Source organism: Schistocerca gregaria, chromosome 5, assembly GCF_023897955.1.
Source record: "Schistocerca gregaria isolate iqSchGreg1 chromosome 5, iqSchGreg1.2, whole genome shotgun sequence".
Classification (NCBI taxonomy): domain Eukaryota; kingdom Metazoa; phylum Arthropoda; class Insecta; order Orthoptera; family Acrididae; genus Schistocerca; species Schistocerca gregaria.
In genome coordinates this window covers 628,297,760-628,316,556 of record NC_064924.1, presented here as the reverse complement: position 1 = coordinate 628,316,556, position 18,797 = coordinate 628,297,760, and the positions used below count along the sequence as shown (strand labels likewise).

The 18,797-nt window shown below is 40.9% G+C and overlaps 1 protein-coding gene across 6 annotated transcripts in view; it reads left to right on the top strand.

The window, feature by feature from the left end:
- The window catches only part of LOC126272259 (transcriptional repressor p66-alpha-like), an 87,860-nt gene extending 69,342 nt beyond the window's left edge, over positions 1-18,518 (top strand). For all 6 annotated transcript variants that reach the window (XM_049974989.1, XM_049974985.1, XM_049974990.1 and 3 more), the window contains one exon: positions 15,458-18,518. In XM_049974989.1, the coding sequence (XP_049830946.1) occupies positions 15,458-16,116 (659 nt within the window). In that variant the 3' untranslated portion in view covers positions 16,117-18,518. The remainder of the gene's footprint in view (positions 1-15,457) is intronic.
- The last annotated feature ends 279 nt before the right edge of the window (positions 18,519-18,797 follow it).

The following is an 18,797-nucleotide window of genomic DNA, read 5'->3' as shown; positions in this document are numbered from 1 at the left end:
GAAGGGTGTTGATGCAATTGCGGGACTAGTGAAATCTTGTACTTGGTTGCGCAACGGTACCTTGTTGTTGGAAACAGAGAGCACCTTCCAGGCCCAAAAATTACTTCGAGCCACACTCTTACACACATTCCCTGTACGGGTGGAGGCCGACTGCACCTTGAATTCGTCGTGTGGCATAGTGTATACCAGATCACTCGACGGAGTAACTGATGAGGAGATACTGTCTTTCCTCTCTGATCAAGGGGTGATGGCCTCCCATCGGGTCGTGAAAAGGGTCGACAAGGATCTCATACCGACACGAACCATATTCCTGACATTCGATAATCTGCAATTGCCTTCACGAATTAAAGCGGGTGATGAGATCATTTCTGTTTGGCCGTATGTATCCAGCCCTACAAGGTGTTACCAATGTCATCGGTTTAACCGTACACGGCAGTCTTGTTCAAGTGCAGCTAAATGCGTTACCTGTGGCAGGGACGCCTATGAGGGTGACTGTCCATCTCCGTCCCCTCGTTGCGTCAACTGCAGGGGCGACCAAGCTGCCTCCTCTTGCGACTGCCCTGTCTACAAAGATGAGAAAAGTATACAGGAAATTCGAGTGAAAGAGAAGGTGTCAACCTCCGCTGCTCGCAAGTTATTCAATAGCAGAAAGCCCACTGTGCTCCCGATCAGTGTCTCCTCTTCCTGCCACCAACTCTTAGGCTCAAACATCATCATCTGCTACTGCTAAGACGAGGACCTCTAAATCAGATGCTCGGACCTTCAAAAGAGAACTGACACGCAAAGATTTCTTGCGTACCCAAACTTCACAGCCACCAACTGTTCTTTCGACAAAATGTCATTCTTCAAAGAAGGCTCATAGTAAAAAGAGTTCTCCATCTCCGCCGAGGCGCGTTTCTTATCCTGCGCCACCCAGCGGTTGCCATCCCCGGCCATCTTCAGTTTTGCCAGGCCGCACTGCTGGTAGCCGATCATCTGGCATTTCACCAACAGAGGAAGCTGCCCCTCCTGACCAGCTCATGAAGGTGGCAGACGCAACTTTTGAGTTGATAGACCATGACTCACCACCTATCGATTGCAGCAGCAGTGCTCCCTCGAAGCCAGGCCCTCAGCGGCCATCGAGGTGACCCTTTCTAGTTTCTTCTTTTTCTTTTTGTTTTCATAATACCCAAACCAGGAAAGGACAGACATCTTCCTTCAATTATCGCCCCATCTCCTTTACTGGCTGCATCTGCAAGGTGATGGAGCGCATGGTAAATTCTTGATTGGTTTGGCTCCTTGAATCTCGACGCCTCCTTACCAATGTCCAATGTGGCCACTACTACCTGTTGTCTGGTGATCCTGCCCCGTAGTGCCCCTGTGGTCATCCATTGACGGTGCGCCATGTTTTATTGTCCTGTCCCCGTTTTATTCACTCTCGTGTTGTCCTATGTCTGCCGCCTACCTTACAGGAACTTTTAGCTTATGACACTCGAGCAGCTGCTCGTGTCCTTTGTTTTATTACACTGATGGACTTGTCCAACAAGATCTAACTCTTTTACTTTGTTTCTCTGCGGCTTTGTAAGTACTTTCTGATGTTGCCCCCTTGTGTTTTTCTACGCTATTAGTGCACTAAAGTTTGTGACTGGGCACTAATGACCTTAGTAGTTGAGCGCCCTAGACAAAAAATCCTAATCCTCATCATCAACAAACATTTTGTGCTGCTGAATTAAGACCATCTCTGTATTACTTGATAGATTGTATAATCATCAGCAGTAAACATTCATATTGTGCCTGCATGCTGCTCCATTAGCTATAGTGTGGGTCTTTTCTTGTCTTTTGATATTCAGCCTTTCTGAATCAGAAATAGTTTCTTGGTTATTTTCCATCCGTTCACCTATCTGTATTTCCTGTTTGCCAGCATTTCATTTTTATTGTGGCCATTATTAAATCTCACTTTCTATTGTTTTCTCTGATTCATTTGTTTCTCCTAGTTCTTTCCAGCACACAACAGCTAATAATAATAATAATAATATAGACAAATAATAGACATTAGACATAATGTCTGAGACAGGAAATAGAAATAATAATATTGTTGTTGTTGTGGTCTTCAGTCCTGAGACTGGTCTGATGCAGCTCTCCATGCTACTCTATCCTGTGCAAGCCTCTTCATCTCCTAGTACCCACTGCAACCTACATCCTCCTGAATCTGCGTAGTGTAGTCATCTCGTGGTCTTCCTCTACGATTTTTACCCTCCACGCTGCCCTCCAATACTAAATTGGTGATCCCTTGATGCCTCAGAACATGTCCTACCAAACTTATAATAATATTAAATTGTGTTAAAATCTTTCTCAAAATTTGTGAATCATGTGCAAAATGACATAAGGATGGTTTGGAAAGTAAGGTAACAAGTCCTCTTTGAGATAAGTTACATACAGAAAATCAGAGCTACACTAAGTTACTAAGGCACAGGTAACAATACGAGAGAAGAAAAGTTGCCACTCACCATATAGCAGAGATGCTGAACCGCAATAGGCACAATAAAAAGATTCACGCAATCATAGCTTTTGGCCATTAAGGCCTTTGTCAGCAGTACACACACATATACACACTCACGCAAGCGCAATTTGCACACACATCTGCAGTCTCAGAGAGCTGAAACTACACTGCCAACCGGTACATGTACAAACAGTATCATCCCACTTTCACATTCCCAGAATAAACATTTTGCCGTCATTTAATACCTTTTTCATCGCTTCAAGCAAATTTCCCATGTCCACAATGTTAATTCGCACCTTGTTTATAATTTTCCCGTGACTTAATGCTTTATGAAAAATTGTTTGTGAAGAAGAAAAAATTGATGTATTTGATATAGAATGATGCGGACATGTCATTAGCTGTCATGTAGTGTTTACAAACATTATGTGGTGAAATTCCTTAACACCAGCGCACGCTATTCTGTGGGACTGGACTGGTAAATGGGTAAAAGTTTGAACAATTCATGACATATCTCCTGCCACTGCCAAGCTCTACTCAGTGTGGTGGTTGATGAGAGTAACTAGGTTCATTCCATTGAGATATCATGACTAATCGCAACCCTTTCCAAATTGTCTTTAATGCGCATGCATAGCTTCGTAATTTTTGTGATCCTCATGACACTTTCGTCGAACCATATTTAATATGCTTCGCAGTTTGGCCACTTTTAGCACTAGTTGACACCTTTGCAGACTTTGCATTACTCAAATGTTTTTTATTTAAACACAGCTCCAATTACGTAGTTTTTCACGCTTAGCAAGATGTGTTTCGAGAATTTGCTCTCATTTTCAAGTGTAACATTAACATATGTATTTTTTGTGATGTTTCACAAACAAATAATGAGCATGATAGTTTCATACATATTGTTTTCTACGTAATTGAGGTGGTACTGTATGTGCCAAAATACAAAGGGGATAGTATATGTAACTTTTACTATTTAAAACATTATTTTCCACCTCTTTCATTTTCCCACATTTTACACCATTTTTAAAGTCCTTTGAAAAGTGTTAAATCGGGATTTCATGATATTGCTTTTCACTGAGGGAGGTGGAACAGTGGTAAGACACTAGACTTGCTTTTGGGAGGATGGAAATTCAGATCAATTTCTGCCAATTCCGATGTGGATTTGCTGTGGTTTACCTAAATGACTTAAGGCAATCCCTGCTGGATGGTTCCTCAGAGGAGGACACTGCCAGTTTCCTTCTCCAGCCAGAACTTGTGCTCCGCCTCTAAAGACTTCATCATTGATGAGAAGTTAAATCGCCATCTTCCTTCATATTAAGTTTTTCACATTGTCTCTATAGTTGTCCAAATATTTGTTCCATCGGTAAACCAGATTGATATAAAAAGAGTCAGGATCCAGGTCTAAGAGCCACTTAACAGCCACCTCCTAAATATCGATATTGAAGTTGCAACTGGGCTGATGTTTCTTTAACAGTATGAAGAGGTGAGAATAACTTATGATATTGGGATTGTATGGTTGGTGTTCCAATACAATCCATCGGTAACGCCATCCCAGATCATGTTTAATTGAGGCTGACAATACAACACCTTTAAAAAGCTTCCCCCCGTTGTTCCCTCCAAAATGTCTTTTGCAGCTGTTCCGGCATGGCAGCTGGCAACACTCACTTGTCTCCATTTCTGAAGAAATCAACCAGCAACATTCTGCATATGCCAGAAGATTGTGGCTACAACTTTATTTTTGGTTGCCTTTTGTTGAACTTTTGATGGGACAGGGGGATGGCACGAATGTTGTCTCCATGACACTGAGGCTTTCTTTATCAGATGTCACATGATGCACCCATGTTATCAGATATCACATGATGCGCTCATGTTTCGACCCTGTGACGGTACAGGGCAGGAATCGAACATTCTCCTCCTGATGTTGCATTAAGTACTAGAAAGACAACTTCATCGCTTTTCTTTATTTTCCACTTGTTGCAGAACCTAGCAAAAACACACATTCTGGTAGTTCAGTGTGCTGTGCACAACATACACTATACTGCCAGTGGTGATGTTTACAGACATGCCAACTCTCCCGATTTTTCGTTTTTCCTCCCAATCTCCCAAATTTTCAGAGCAGTTTCAATACTTTCCTTACTATTTGAAAATCCTGTGCCTTCGATATATTGGTAGATGCCAAGGTATGGCTGCTACTTGTCCATGTTAACTTGGTAGCTTGTTGTGGTGGCTGTCGGGAATGGCAGTAGGCATAATGGCCGCTATCGACAGGGGATCTCAAGTTGATTCCGTATTTCTAGATTTCCGGAAAGCTTTTGACACCGTTCCTCACAAGCGACTTCTAATCAAGCTGCGGAGCTATGGGGTATCGTCTCAGTTGTGCGACTGGATTCGTGATTTCCTGTCAGGAAGGTCGCAGTTCGTAGTAATAGACGGCAAATCATCGAGTAAAACTGAAGTGATATCAGGTGTTCCCCAGGGAAGCGTCCTGGGACCTCTACTGTTCCTGATCTATATAAATGACCTGGGTGACAATCTGAGCAGTTCTCTTAGGTTGTTCGCAGATGATGCTGTAATTTACCGTCTAGTAAGGTCATCCGAAGACCAGTATCAGCTGCAAAGCGATTTAGAAAAGATTGCTGTATGGTGTGTCAGGTGGCAGTTGACGCTAAATAACGAAAAGTGTGAGATGATCCACATGAGTTCCAAAAGAAATCCGTTGGAATTCGATTACTCGATAAATAGTACAATTCTCAAGGCTGTCAATTCAACTAAGTACCTGGGTGTTAAAATTACAAACAACTTCAGTTGGAAGGACCACATAGATAATATTGTCGGGAAGGCGAGCCAAAGGTTGCGTTTCATTGGCAGGACACTTAGAAGATGCAACAAGTCCACTAAAGAGACAGCTTACACTACACTCGTTCGTCCTCTGTTAGAATATTGCTGCGCGGTGTGGGATCCTTACCAGGTGGGATTGACGGAGGACATCGAGAGGGTGCAAAGAAGGGCAGCTCGTTTTGTATTATCGCGTTATAGGGGAGAGAGTGTGGCAGATATGATACACGAGTTGGGATGGAAGTCATTACAGCATAGAAGTTTTTCGTCGCGGCGAGACCTTTTTACGAAATTTCAGTCACCAACTTTCTCTTCCGAATGCGAAAATATTTTGTTGAGCCCAACCTACATAGGTAGGAATGATCATCAAAATAAAATAAGAGAAATCAGAGCTCGAACAGAAAGGTTTAGGTGTTCGTTTTTCCCGCTCGCTGTTCGGGAGTGGAATAGTAGAGAGATAGTATGATTGTGGTTCGATGAACCCTCTGCCAAGCACTTAAATGTGAATTGCAGAGTAGTCATGTAGATGTAGATGTAGATAGCTTGTGCTTCGTATCTACAAAGAAGTAAGGAACTTATTGTTGGCAGCGTTTGGAGACAAATGAATGTCTTTCAACTGGTGCCAATTTCCTCCACTTCTTGTAGCACCAGTGCAATCGTAAAGTTACCGTGGATGAGGAGTAGTCAATAGTTGTTCAAAGCGAAGTGATTATCATTGTTGTGTCTAAAAGGCAGTGTTGCCAAGTTAGGGGATTTCCCCTTAAATTTAGGGGCAATTAAGCTGCTTAGGGGGAAGTTAGAGAAATAAATGTTTCAGGGGGAAAAATATTTAGTATTACTACCCCCCCTCCCCGCCCCTTCGCTCGACAATTTCATTCTTTACTCCCTTTTACCGCCCCATTACCCCGCTTGCTTACCCGACGGTGTGATAAATTATTTAGGGGAATTTGAAGTGCAATATAGGGGGAAACGGTGTGCGAGGATTGGCATCACTGCTACAAGACCATTGTCTAGAATGTAGGATCATTGTGTTCTCAGTTCTGTTATGCGATTTGTGTACTCAGTAGTAGTTGTTGGCTGCGTATATTGGAGGTGTTGATTATTTTTCGTGCAGAATGGCGCAGAAATATGATGCAGTGTTCAGAAACGTGTATAAGGAAGAGTTTCCATGTTTAAGTGAATCGAGGAAGGGACAAACTTATGCATTTTGTAGTGTATGTAGAGGTGACTTTTTAGTAGCTCATGGCGGGAAATGCGACATTCTTAAACATGTGCAAACTAAAAAACACCAAGAGAGTGTCCATTGTGTAGAACGGAACCAGAAACTTCTCATGTAAACCCCAAAATGTAGATTCTGTGACGAATGCCGAGGCTTTATTTACCGCATTTATTGTAGAGCATAACTTGCCTATAAACTGTGCTGACCATGCAAAATGTTTCTCGATTCTGAAATTGCAAAATGATATGGTTGCTCCAGAACAAAAACAACCGCTATCCTTACGGAAATGTGCATGGAAGAAAAAGTGAAAGTTATTATGCTCTTGCAGTCGAATCCATTCGCTATTGCTACCGATGATAGTAATAAAACGGACTTCAAGTTACATCCTATTATCGTATTGTTCTTTAGCCCTGAACTCCATGAAATTCAAAATTGCCTACTCTCTGTGCCTAATTTAAAAGGGGATGCTACTGGAGCTGATATTGCTGATCCTCTACTTTCAACTTTATGGGTATTCCATATTCCATTAAAAAGCTGTCTGGCTTTTGGCGCCAATAATGCTCCTGTAAAGGTGGGGCTAAAAAAATGGTGTGGCAGGATGTTTGAAGCAAGAAATTGCTAACTTAATCATTGTAGGCTGTTCTTGTCACCTAATTAATCTTGCTGCTGAGAAGGGAGTGGCATGTTTGCCTTTAAACGTTGAAGAAAATATTATTGACATATTTTATCATTGAAAATATGTTTAGATAGGATTTTGGAGCAGTGGGACCCTTTGGTGTTAATTTGTTCAAGAGTGAAATTGTAAGTAAGGATTCTGAAGTGGAAACTTTGAAGAATTATAAAATTCCAAAACATACTCAAAATGTAGATGTGCCTACGTCATATCACAAGTCCAAGCACTGTGATAAGATTTCACCACACTCCTCACTTAAAAGAAAAACCCAATCATCAGTTTTACAGAAAACCATTGACACTGTGGACCATGCTTTATCATGTGAGGAACGACTGTTCGTGTTTCTGTCATCAAATGTACATAAATCTTTATGCCTTTTCCTCTCAAGTTTTATGCTTGTCTTTGAGAGCCCAAATGTAGCTCTTCAGTCAAGTGCCCCACAGATCTACTTACTGAGGTCAATTTTCAAGGAACTATTGAAGAATGTGATAGCAAGATTTGTGAGACCACTCATTAGTAAAACCTCCAGCTCTCTTATTGATGTAGATTATCACACTCCAGCAAATCAAAAGGATGATTGTGATCTGATGATAGGGAATTCTACATTTGCTTTGGTGACCACTTTGAAGCCTGAGGAAAAGTCTATATTCTTTAAGTCTGTAAGAAAATGTTTCTCATCATCATGTGATTACATGATACACAAATTTCAATTCAAAGATGAAGTTTTAATGCATGCAGAAGTTGCAAATATTTCTATAATTGGCAAAGCATCATTTTCCAGCCTTAGATTTTTCATAAACAGATTTCCTAATATTCTGACTAGCGAAAGTGAACACTTAGATACAGTTGATATTCTTCGCTCTCAGTTCTGTAACTTTCAGCTGGAAGAAACCAACTTGGCAGCAGAGAGAATTGATGTTCAGTGGGCGTTGGTAGGTTAGAAGAAATCGGCTGATGGGGTTCTTCAGTATGATAAACTTGCAAAGGTGATGCTGTCTATTTTGTCAATTCCACATAGTAACGCGGAATGTGAGAGAATTTTTAGCACAGTTACAAAGACCAAAACTCAGTTCAGGCCCATCCTTTCAGAAACGTCTTTGGAGAAATTTTTTATCTTAAAATCAGTTCAAAAAGGCAAGTGCTTTGAGCAGAAATTTAGTTCAGAGTTTTTCAAGAAGGCCAAGTCAGCTGCGGGTGTGCTGAATAAGTAAGTACTGTAATCAGACAAATTGAGACTGATAAACTATTCAGATTATTTGCTAAGCCCAACATGTACATCCTGTATAAAATTGATTTAAATTTGGGAAAGATGTCTTACGGATATAAGATGCCATGCAAATATGGGTTGCATTGTGAAATAAAAACGTGTGATCATTTAACAGTGATTTATTCATGCAAAAACTGTACTAATGTCAAAACAGAAATCTAATATAAGTTAATTTGTTTCCTTGGATCGTAATTTCGAACTGTAGTTCTCTCAAGAGTGCTTCATTTGGATGTGCATGAATCCAAAGAAACCTGCAGAGCTCATCATTCATATTGTTCAGAATGTTGAATGATATATTATACAGTTTGAAGGCGCGGGTATGTCCATTATTTAGTATTTACATGTAAATAATAAAGCAAATGTAATTGAATTGTTACAGTTATTGAATTATTGCAACTTTAATCGCCAGGGATGTGTTGTAATTCACAATAGTACACTACTAAAATTCTCCTGATTCTTCGCTTTTGAAAGTTGGCATGTCTATGTTAAGTTTGTATCCAACCTTCCTCGCGTGATTTTGACTATCAGTCGAATCATCTCTCTGGACTTTGCATACATTGAAACTTCCTGGACTGTACAAACTGTGTGCTGGAGGAAACACGTAATTGAGTCGCAATATTTTCGTTGTGAAAAGCAATGTCCGGCGAAATAGTTATATTGAGTGGCAATAGAACGTAGTACACCACAGGAAAGAATGAGAAACGTGGTGAACAGTGTGAAGAAGGTCAGAACATAAAGTTGTGCCTATATGGCAGTAATAAAAGCGGTAGTATGACCTCCAGACCAGATGTGAGGAAACGCAGATCAGGAAATCATCCTACTGATGATGGCCTTAGAACAAGAAAATGGCATAAAAAAATTAAGTAGCAGCAGGAAAAGGCAGTTTTGTTTACAAAACAAGTACATGTACTAAGTTTCTCATTGTCATAATACCTCGTTTCTGGCTGTAAATTATTTAAATTCTAAAAGAATCGTAAGCAGCTGGGAATCACCCTGACTATTGTCAAACAATTGGCAACTGCTGTAAATAACTGTGTTGGAAGAGCTGCTGAGAGTCTTGTTCGTTACCTATGGTACCAAAGGTACCTCAAGTACTACCCTCTCATATGGATTCTGTCTCCTCTGCAGAAAGTACAGGATCCGCCATTACTCATTCACTTAACTGCAAGTAGCTTGTCAATGTTAGATCTAAACATCCTCTACAAAATAGACAGATATCAGGGAGGATGCAGGGTGCTGTACCAATCCCCCTAACCAACAGGTTTGAGGTGCTGTCTTTCAATGAAACTGAAATTGAGTTAGTGGGACTCACTTCACCTATACTGGGCAGACAAGCTTTGTTCTATGTCAAGAGGAAGCAGATGCAAAAGGGCAGGGTCTGTTAATCATCAACAGTTCAAACATATGGTAAATAATTGTACCTCTTAAGGAAATGGCAGGGAGGGACAGAAAGGAACACCAGGTGCTCTCAGTATGTATGTCTGGGGGCTTCATTCAACACTTTGAAGAAGCTATTCCAGCAGCCATTGAGGGAACAGGGTGCAGCCAGCTGCAGATTATGGTGCATGTTGGAACAAATGATGCCTATCATCTGGGCTCCGATATCATACTTCGATCATTCCAGTGATTGGCAGAGAAGGTTAAGAAGACCAGTCTTGCGTGTGAGTTTTGACGAAGCTCACAAAATTTGCACCTTTGTCCCCAGAACTGATCATGGCACCCTGATTCTGAGTTGAATGAAAGGATTGAACCAGAGACAGACTTCAGCCATGGGGTTGAGAGCTGTAGAGTACCACTAAATGGGTTAGGAGTACACTACACATCAGAGGCTGCTACCCATGTAGCTGACTGTGTGTGGGATGCACAAAAGGGTTGGTTTTGAATTAAGTGACTCTCCATCCAGTCCAAATAACGACAGCTGTAGGAGACCCAAAGTGCAAGTGTAAGATCCAAAAGGAATTTCTGCTCCCCGCAGACGACGGCATCAGAATCGTAGTAGTAAACTGCCAAAGCATTTGGAACAAAGTGCCAGAGCTCGCAGTGCTCCTGAAAAGCAGTGAAGCTCACATAATACTAGGTACAGAAAACTGGTTCAAACCTGAAATTGATTGCAGTGAGATTTTTTGGGAAAAGTGGTGTGCGTAACAAAGGTTCAGTAATTGGAAATGGAGGTTGTGTATTTGTCGCAGTAGTAATGTAACTCAAATCCACCAAGATAGAAATTGAAGTTGCATTTGAGATGCAAAGTTATGGGATACAAAGTTCACAATGTGTCAAGAACCAATATCCTGATTTGTACAATGTACTTTCTTGGTAGAAATGCTTGGTTTCTCGATTTCAACCCCAATTACATAAAGCTAATTCTTTGGCATCTACAAAAAGCTGGTTGAAAGTGTCATCAACATTTTTCTCATTGTCAGCAGTTCGTTTTTGAGAACCCTGACAATGTTCATTAACTCTGCAAAATCTGCATCTTGGTGCTGAAGTTGACGACAGATTGACTCACAACTTCGGTTAATGGTTCAAGGGCATATTTAATATTGTCCTACACTTTGGTGACCCAAAAAATTATGTACCACTTCCAGGGTTCCTAGTGGATGTTGCATGTGTTTTATATCTTTTGTTTTGTTCATCGTGATTATGGAAGCCTTAAGGTAAGTGTTGCTTACATGGATGTTGAAATATTCAGAAGGTTCCACTTCGAAAACTTGGAAGTTACCAGGGTTCCACCATTTAGATCACTACCTTTACCTGATTTTGTCTTAGTAAAAAATGCGCAGTACTTTCAGAAGGCAGTGTCCTCTTTGGAAGTTCATACTAAAATATTTCTCCATCCAACTTTTGTTGAACTTATGATATTGGCCACTTTGCAAATTAAGGCGAAATTTGTAAACTGTGTTGGGCACAAAAAGGTTTGGGAATGCAGTTTCATGTGACCATCAACTTTTTCATTATTTGTTAGCAAATAATTACTTATGTCCTACTTGCTGGCTGGTGATGGACTGTTAGAGCTTCATGCGTCAGTGAAAGATATTTATTTTGCTTCAGGACCCTAGAAAAGTGACTTTGAATTAGCAGCAATAATACTTCTATTGTTTGAAAACAGCAATTGTGGCAATTTTATTGGGTCATCCATTTTCCTGAGAACACAGTTTTTCTTCGAGTCATGGAGAACTAGTTCAGAATGTTTCCACCCTTTTGTTCTGTGTTGCATTGCCTTAGCCCTCAAAATCAAGATTTCAGTATACGAGCTTCAATAACACCAGCTTTTACAATACTGTTGTGTCAACATTGTAACAGCTGGTAACGCATAGACTCTTGTATGAAACAATGTGTCCACCATCTCTGTAAGGCCCCCCCCCCCCCCCCCCTCCCTGTGGGGACTTGCCGCACTTTGGTAGGTTTGTGCTTGGATACCATGGGGCCCCAGCTTTTGCAGCATCTTTTCTCTTCCGTGCTGCATGTCTATCCTCTTGCTATTCCTTTTCCCATCGCTCGGAGAACATGTGCGGTTTTTTGAGAATGTGTTCCACATTTTCAGTAGCTGACATAAGAACAGTCTCACCGCTGTTTTTCTTTCCTTTTTTCCTTTCTCCATTCACTTTCTCCTATCCTTCCTCAGCTGTAGTGTTTGAGGCTCCTCTTTTTCTTCTTCCTCCCTGTGCTGTCCTGAAGGCCGGTCCACACATCTGACGCGTAAAAGGTGATTGGGTAACACACAATTCCCAGCCCCGGGTTGACAGATAGGATCTGCATATACCCCTTGGTACAGTCCAGGCCCAGGAAGGGGTACTACCTGAGCTGCTATTTACTCAAATTGCCAATTGGTCCCTCTGTCAGGTGTTCGGGAGGTGTGACCTGAAGAGTGAACAATAACCTAAGGTGGATGAGCCCCTTCTGGGGAGGGAGGGACAGTTGAAAGGAGCGCGCCATTGGAGATGCGGGCAATCGTGGGGGAATTTCTCACAATGAATCAATCATCATCTTCGCGGTCCACATCTACCAAAATTAAACAGAATGAAGCTCCCAATTCAAAGACGCTCCCAACTGCACCACGGTTCCTCGTGGTTTCACGTACTGAAGACAGTCAGTCCTGTGCAACAGTAAATCCATTTCTTATTCAGAGAGACGGTGAGATCAATTGCTGGCCCTGTGAAATCCTGCTCTCATTTACGCAGTGGCAGTTTCCCACTGATTCTCAAGCACAACAACTGCTTCCTGTTTTGCTTCTCCATGACTATCCTGTTCATGTCAAGGCCCATAGAACTCTGAATTCTTCCCGTGGGGTTATTTCCACTAGGCTGCTCAATGGCCTGACTGAGGCAGAAATTCAAACATACCACTCTGATCTGGGTGCCATTGGTGTCCATCGGGAGACCTTAGTGCCCACACACACTCTTTTTCTCACCTTTGATAGAGTGGTGCTTCCGTCTAAGCAATTGCAATGGCAACCATTGCCCCCTTGTCCCATGTATCTCGGTGAGCAGGCTCTCCAGGAGATCCGGGTGATGGAAAAAGTGCCTTACCCGTTTGGCAATGACGTAATTGTACTCAATATCATTACTTTATTGAAATTTGTTGGGTGGTTATAAGTTTTTATTTTGACTTTAAACTTCATTACAGTGGAAAGATCAATATAATAGCAATAATATTGTTGTTCAACTATGGAAAATCCAGGTTGGAATATAACAGTATTATAATATTGTTGTTTTTATATGTATGGTGTCTCCTGTTACTGTTTAGTAAAACAAGTTTATATTTATGATTGAAAAATATAATCTGTGAATGTTCTTTCTTAGTTTTGGAATAAGCTGCTGTTTTTCAAATTTAATCACTTGCGTGGCCTGGATGATACTGGAATGTTCACTTTGTGATACGAACAGACGTTTTTAACAGAACTATCAGACATGCTGTACATCGACAGTACCTTCATTTTTTACAGTTACTGCCCACACCACATTCAAAACTGCCTCCATTTCATCCTTAGCACTGATGGGGCATAAGACAGTGGAACACTCAACATGGACTGCAGAACAAAAAAAAATCGCTTTGGTCTTGTCACGTTCAAAGTAGTAATAATTACATCAAACATGTATCTTTTTTTTTTTTTTTTAGAAGCATTTGATGTTACAGACAAACAAAAATAGTTTCCCTTTCTCACTGTATCTTCCCTTCAACAAGTTAAAGTGAAAATTTTGTCAAATAGCCTATGTGACAAGTTGTATGTATTTTTATGTTACAGTAATTATACTTTATTTACATTATCTGCCTTATAAATACTTCAATAGAATCCTTAAGTGCTTCACATACATTGATGAGCCAAAACGTTAAGAGTCGACCTGTGGCACTACAGCAGCGATTCTGCATGCCATAGATTCTACAAGACCTTGATAAGTTTTCAGAGGTGTGTGTTACCAGACATCCACACACAGGTGAAGCAGTTTCCATAAATCAAGGTCCAGTGGTTTGTGGGCACAGAATCCCAATTGAGTTCTGTTGGTTCAGTTGAGATGAATTATGTGGCCAAGAAATCAGCATGAGTTCACTGTCATGCTCTTCAAAACTTCATAACACTATTCTAGCCTTATGACAATGACAGTTATCTTACAGGAAAATGTTATTGCTATTTGGGAAGATGTTGAGCATGAGAGGATATGAGTGGTCTGCAGTAATGTTCACATAGTACACTACTGATTATGCCTTCGATTACCACCACAGGTCCTTTGGGAGTCCAGGTGAACACCAGCCATAGGATACATCTACATCCATACTCCACAAGCCACCTGATGGTGTGTGGCGGAGGGTACCCTGAGTACCTCTACGGTTCTCCCTTCTATTCCAGTCTCGTATTGTACGTGGAAAGAAGGATTGTCGGTATGCTTCTGTGTGGGCTCTAATCTCTCTGATTTTATCCTCATGGTCTCTTTGCGAGATATACCTAGGAGGGAGCAATATACTGCTTGACTCTTCGGTGAAGGTATGTTCTCGGAGCTTTAACAAAAGCCCGTACTGAGCTACTGAGGATAATGATGCCCCACCTCCCCCAGACCACTCATTGACCATGACACAGTGCATGTCACGAGCAGCTTTTTGTCCTCATCCCGATGTATTTGGGCATGACCATCAGAATTGTATAACAGTAAATGTGATCTGTCCAACCAAGTGACATGTTTCCCTTGATCCAGAATCCAATCTCGATGGATTCATGTGCAATGCATTTGTAATTGACAGCATCGTCAGGTCAACATTGGAATATGTACGGGTCATTCATAGCTGAGCCCCACCTCCAGCAATGTGCACTGAATGATGTACTCCAAAATACTTGTGCCTGCACCAGCTTTGTTCTCTTAAGCTATCTGCCACAGATCGCTACCTACCCTCCTTGATAGTTGGGGTTAGCCTCCGATTTCCGTGTTCTGTGATGAGACGTGGACATTCGACATCTTATTGTCTACCCACAGATTCACTGCCCTTCAGCCACTTTCCATAAGTTCTCACAACAGTGCTACGTGGACAGCCAACCAGCTTTGTAGTTTTCGTGATGGTCGTCCGCAGGTGTTGCGCCATAACAGTCTGTCATTTATCAGAGTCACTTGTGTCAGTGGATTTCTCCTTTTGCAGACTGTACATTTGTTAGAATGCTTTCCCGTTCATCTCTACTCCGCTTATATAATTTCCCTACCATGTTCCATACATGCAGTGCCACTTGGCGACATTAGTTCCTGCAGTTGGCATTGGTCTTCCTGTTTTGGCTCATCAGTGTGTGTTGCTGTAGACATTAGAGCCTATATGAGATACAGCAATTACTGAAATATGGAACAGTTATTAAAGTAATTAAAGTAAAGAGTCTCCAGTTACTAAGAACCAGTTTGTAAGTGCTATCCTTTGATGTTGTTTTCTTTTTTCCTTTTACTTTTTTTTCATCTGTTGTAGGCTCAAAGAGAAAAGTAGTTTCATCATCTGATCTGTCTCTCTTATTTTCAGGCAAAGAACCAAAAGTCATATGTGAGCAGTGCGTAACAACGAATGTGAAAAAGGCTCTTAAAGCGGAACATACAAACCGCTTGAAGACGGCATTTGTGAAAGCACTGCAGCAAGAGCAGGAAATAGAGCAACGTCTGGCTCAGGCAGGCGGGGCGTCTCCCGAGCCTGTGGCTGCCGCGGCAGCTGTGGCGGCAGTGGCAGCCGTGGCAGCAGCACCTCCTCCTCCGCCTCCCGCAGCACCGAAACCTGCAACGCCTACTCGTCAGCACGCTCCGACTCCCCCTCCTCCCCCACCGCCGACACCTCCGGCACGGGAACACCCGTTGGCCAAGCTAGCGGCTGAAACTGCAGCTGCAGCTGCCGGCAAGTTTGGAGCTACGTCAGCTCATCACGTTGCTGCAGCCTTACATCAGCAGCTGCTCCGTGGCCTCCCTCCACATCAGCCATTACCTGCACACGTGCTTTCCGCTTTCAACCCGATGCTCTATCCGTACCAGCTCGCTGTTGCTGGCAGCAAAGGACCGGTCGCGACTGCTGCCGCCAATTTAGTAGAACTGCAGCGTCAGGCAGTTGACCTCCAACGTCAGTATCTTCTCGATATGATTCCTCCACCTTCACCTTCGCCCTCTCGCTCGCACATTAACAATTGGAAGACGTGATGGCCGCCCGCTCCCTGGGATCTCGCTGGCCGGTAGACCCCGGCTCGTGTTTCCGCAGGGTCTCCGGTGATTGCCAGCAATATTCTGGTGGATGTAATTTATACAGTCTGTCTAGGTGACATTTCTGAATAGTGGATTGTATCTGAAACGATTTAACGTGATGTAGTTCATTGAGGAATGCTGTACCTGAAAGTGAGATTTTCAGCTGGTGTCTGAATGAAATGGCATTTCTGCTTAAGAAGCTTAATGCCATTTTCTGTTTCGGGTATGTGTGTAGCGGGTTTTCTAAGAATGTACAAAATTTGAAGGAAGCTTTTAAGCAAGTGAATTGAGGCTGTTAAATACAAAGATCTTAGTAAGAATGTTTAGGGGTACTTTAAGAAAAAAAATATTTCTCAGTAATTTGTCAGGTGTGACATATAGATTTTATTATCCGTAATGCATGTTTTTAAATAATGGAGCATTTTTCACTAAAATGGTTGTGGCCATCTGCAGTGTATTCTCTTGTTCTGACACTGTAGAATTACTGTATAATGGAAATGGCTCTTGGTGCACAGATGGAGTATTGGGATTCCAGTCATTGTGTTCTTTGCCAGTATTTACACAGCTTATTTATTTTGTTTGAACAGTTATGACTAGTTTTTGTATGAACATGCACGTGGCAAACTTTCTGGCATTGTCATTCGTTTTTAGAGGATGTGTTTTTAGGATGGCTGATTTGATTTGATTCTCTTTCTCTGTCTGAAGTGTGTGTGTGTGTGTGTGTGTGTGTGTGTGTGTGTGTGTGTGTTTCGAGAGAGACAGAGTGAGAGTGGGTGGGTGGGGATAGAAGAAAAAGGGAATTCATTTAAGAGTTTATGCTCATTTGTATTTATTAAGGTTTTTCCTTTTTTGTTCTGTGAATTAACTGAAAGGAGTATATTGTATTATCTTTTCAAACATTAGTGTTTAAAAGGTCTTGTAGCCACTACAAATTGTATATTTATTTCTTTTGTATAATTTATTGAATACCTGTGTGTGTGTGTACGTGTGTGTATGCTCTGTAAACAGCTTTTATTGTTTCTGTTATTACCTCTGTAGTGAATTTATAGTTTGTGATGGAAGTGTAAATCTAAGCTGTAGATAATGTATTACATCGTAGGAGAATTTCACAGTGTCCGTATCTGTCATGTCCCTTGTGCATCTGTAATCTCAGTCACTTTGTCAATTTTTCTGATAAAGAAGTTGTAATCTCCATTGTCATCATATAACAGGTATCAAATTTCTGGGAATTTCAGGTAACCGAAATCACCTCATTGTTTGGTATAAATGGTGCTAACAGTAGTGTACCTTAAAATGTGCAGTACTGAACATCCAAGCACATTTTAGTGTCCTACTGCTAGGATATAAATATAGTCGTTTTTGCCATGAGTTTGCAGGGATTTTACTGTAATACATAAAATATATTTTACGAATGACAGGTTTATTCTTGCTGTTGTGTGATGGTTATATACCTTTGATCGACAAAGCTCATAATTAAGAAATAAAAAATTTGATTTGCTACTTGTATTGCGAGAATTGCCAGTTAAATTGGCAAAACAGAAATCAGGGTGATGTATCTATAATTTGGGTGCCTGCCGTACACATTGTGGAGTGTAAGGGGGTTCTTGCCTGTCAGTTATCTAGTCGTTGAGCATTCTCGTTTCTTTGTGTTATTAGTTTGTGCAGTATTTCAGTTATTTGATTGTAGCTAACGAGAGATGCCGATCTGAATTACCATGATTTTGTTCAACCAACTGTTCTTGTCATTTCAGAATTGTGCTTTTTTTCATATTTGTATGAAAAAAACTTGTGACTTTGTTTTGGAAAGCTTATGTCTTACTGAAACAGTACTAATCAACTTATTAACTATTTTTGATTTTATTGTTTATTTATAGCTGTTGGCACCCTTTTTGTTTTGACACATTCTAAAATGTTACCTCAAAGCTTTCCCAAAATATACGTAAATCAGAAACTTGTGCATTGTAGATAGTAGTAATTTTTTACAAGACCTTGAAACACTGGATGTATAGAGAATTACTGCGTACAATGCATTCTTCGACAAGTTGATGTTAGTGTACATAAATAATTTGAATGCACATTTACATTGACAGTGTAAATGTATTTGTGGTTTATGAATCTTGTAGATTTGTTTCTCATGAATTTAATTTAAAACTGTTGAAAGAATGTGACAGTAAATTTATGGCAAGTTGACTGAACAGCAGTCGGCAACTATGTTCTCTCTGTAAAAATAATCCCTCCAGTTCATTAATTTTGCTAACTATTTCCTTGCATTTCATGTTGCTATGTAATTTGTATGTAAACATTTCCATATGTATAAAAATAGAAAGATTAAAATCTTACGTTGGAAAATGTAATAATGATATCTGTTGAATTCATTGTTGGCAGTTGTTACATTTTGCCTACTTGAGTATTCTGCTTGAAGCATGTGTGGAGTACATCCTCCTCGTCGTAGGTGTAGATGAATATTTTTGATACCCTAACAACAATGTTCTACCAACAAAAAATAATGAGGTTTCCTTTGTGATGGCTCTCTTTGTTTATGTGGTACTAAATTGTGGCATGTAAGTAAATAATGGGTCAAGTTCAAAAAAAAAAAAAATTGAATTTGAGTTATTGGTGTAATTGTGCAGCCTTTAATA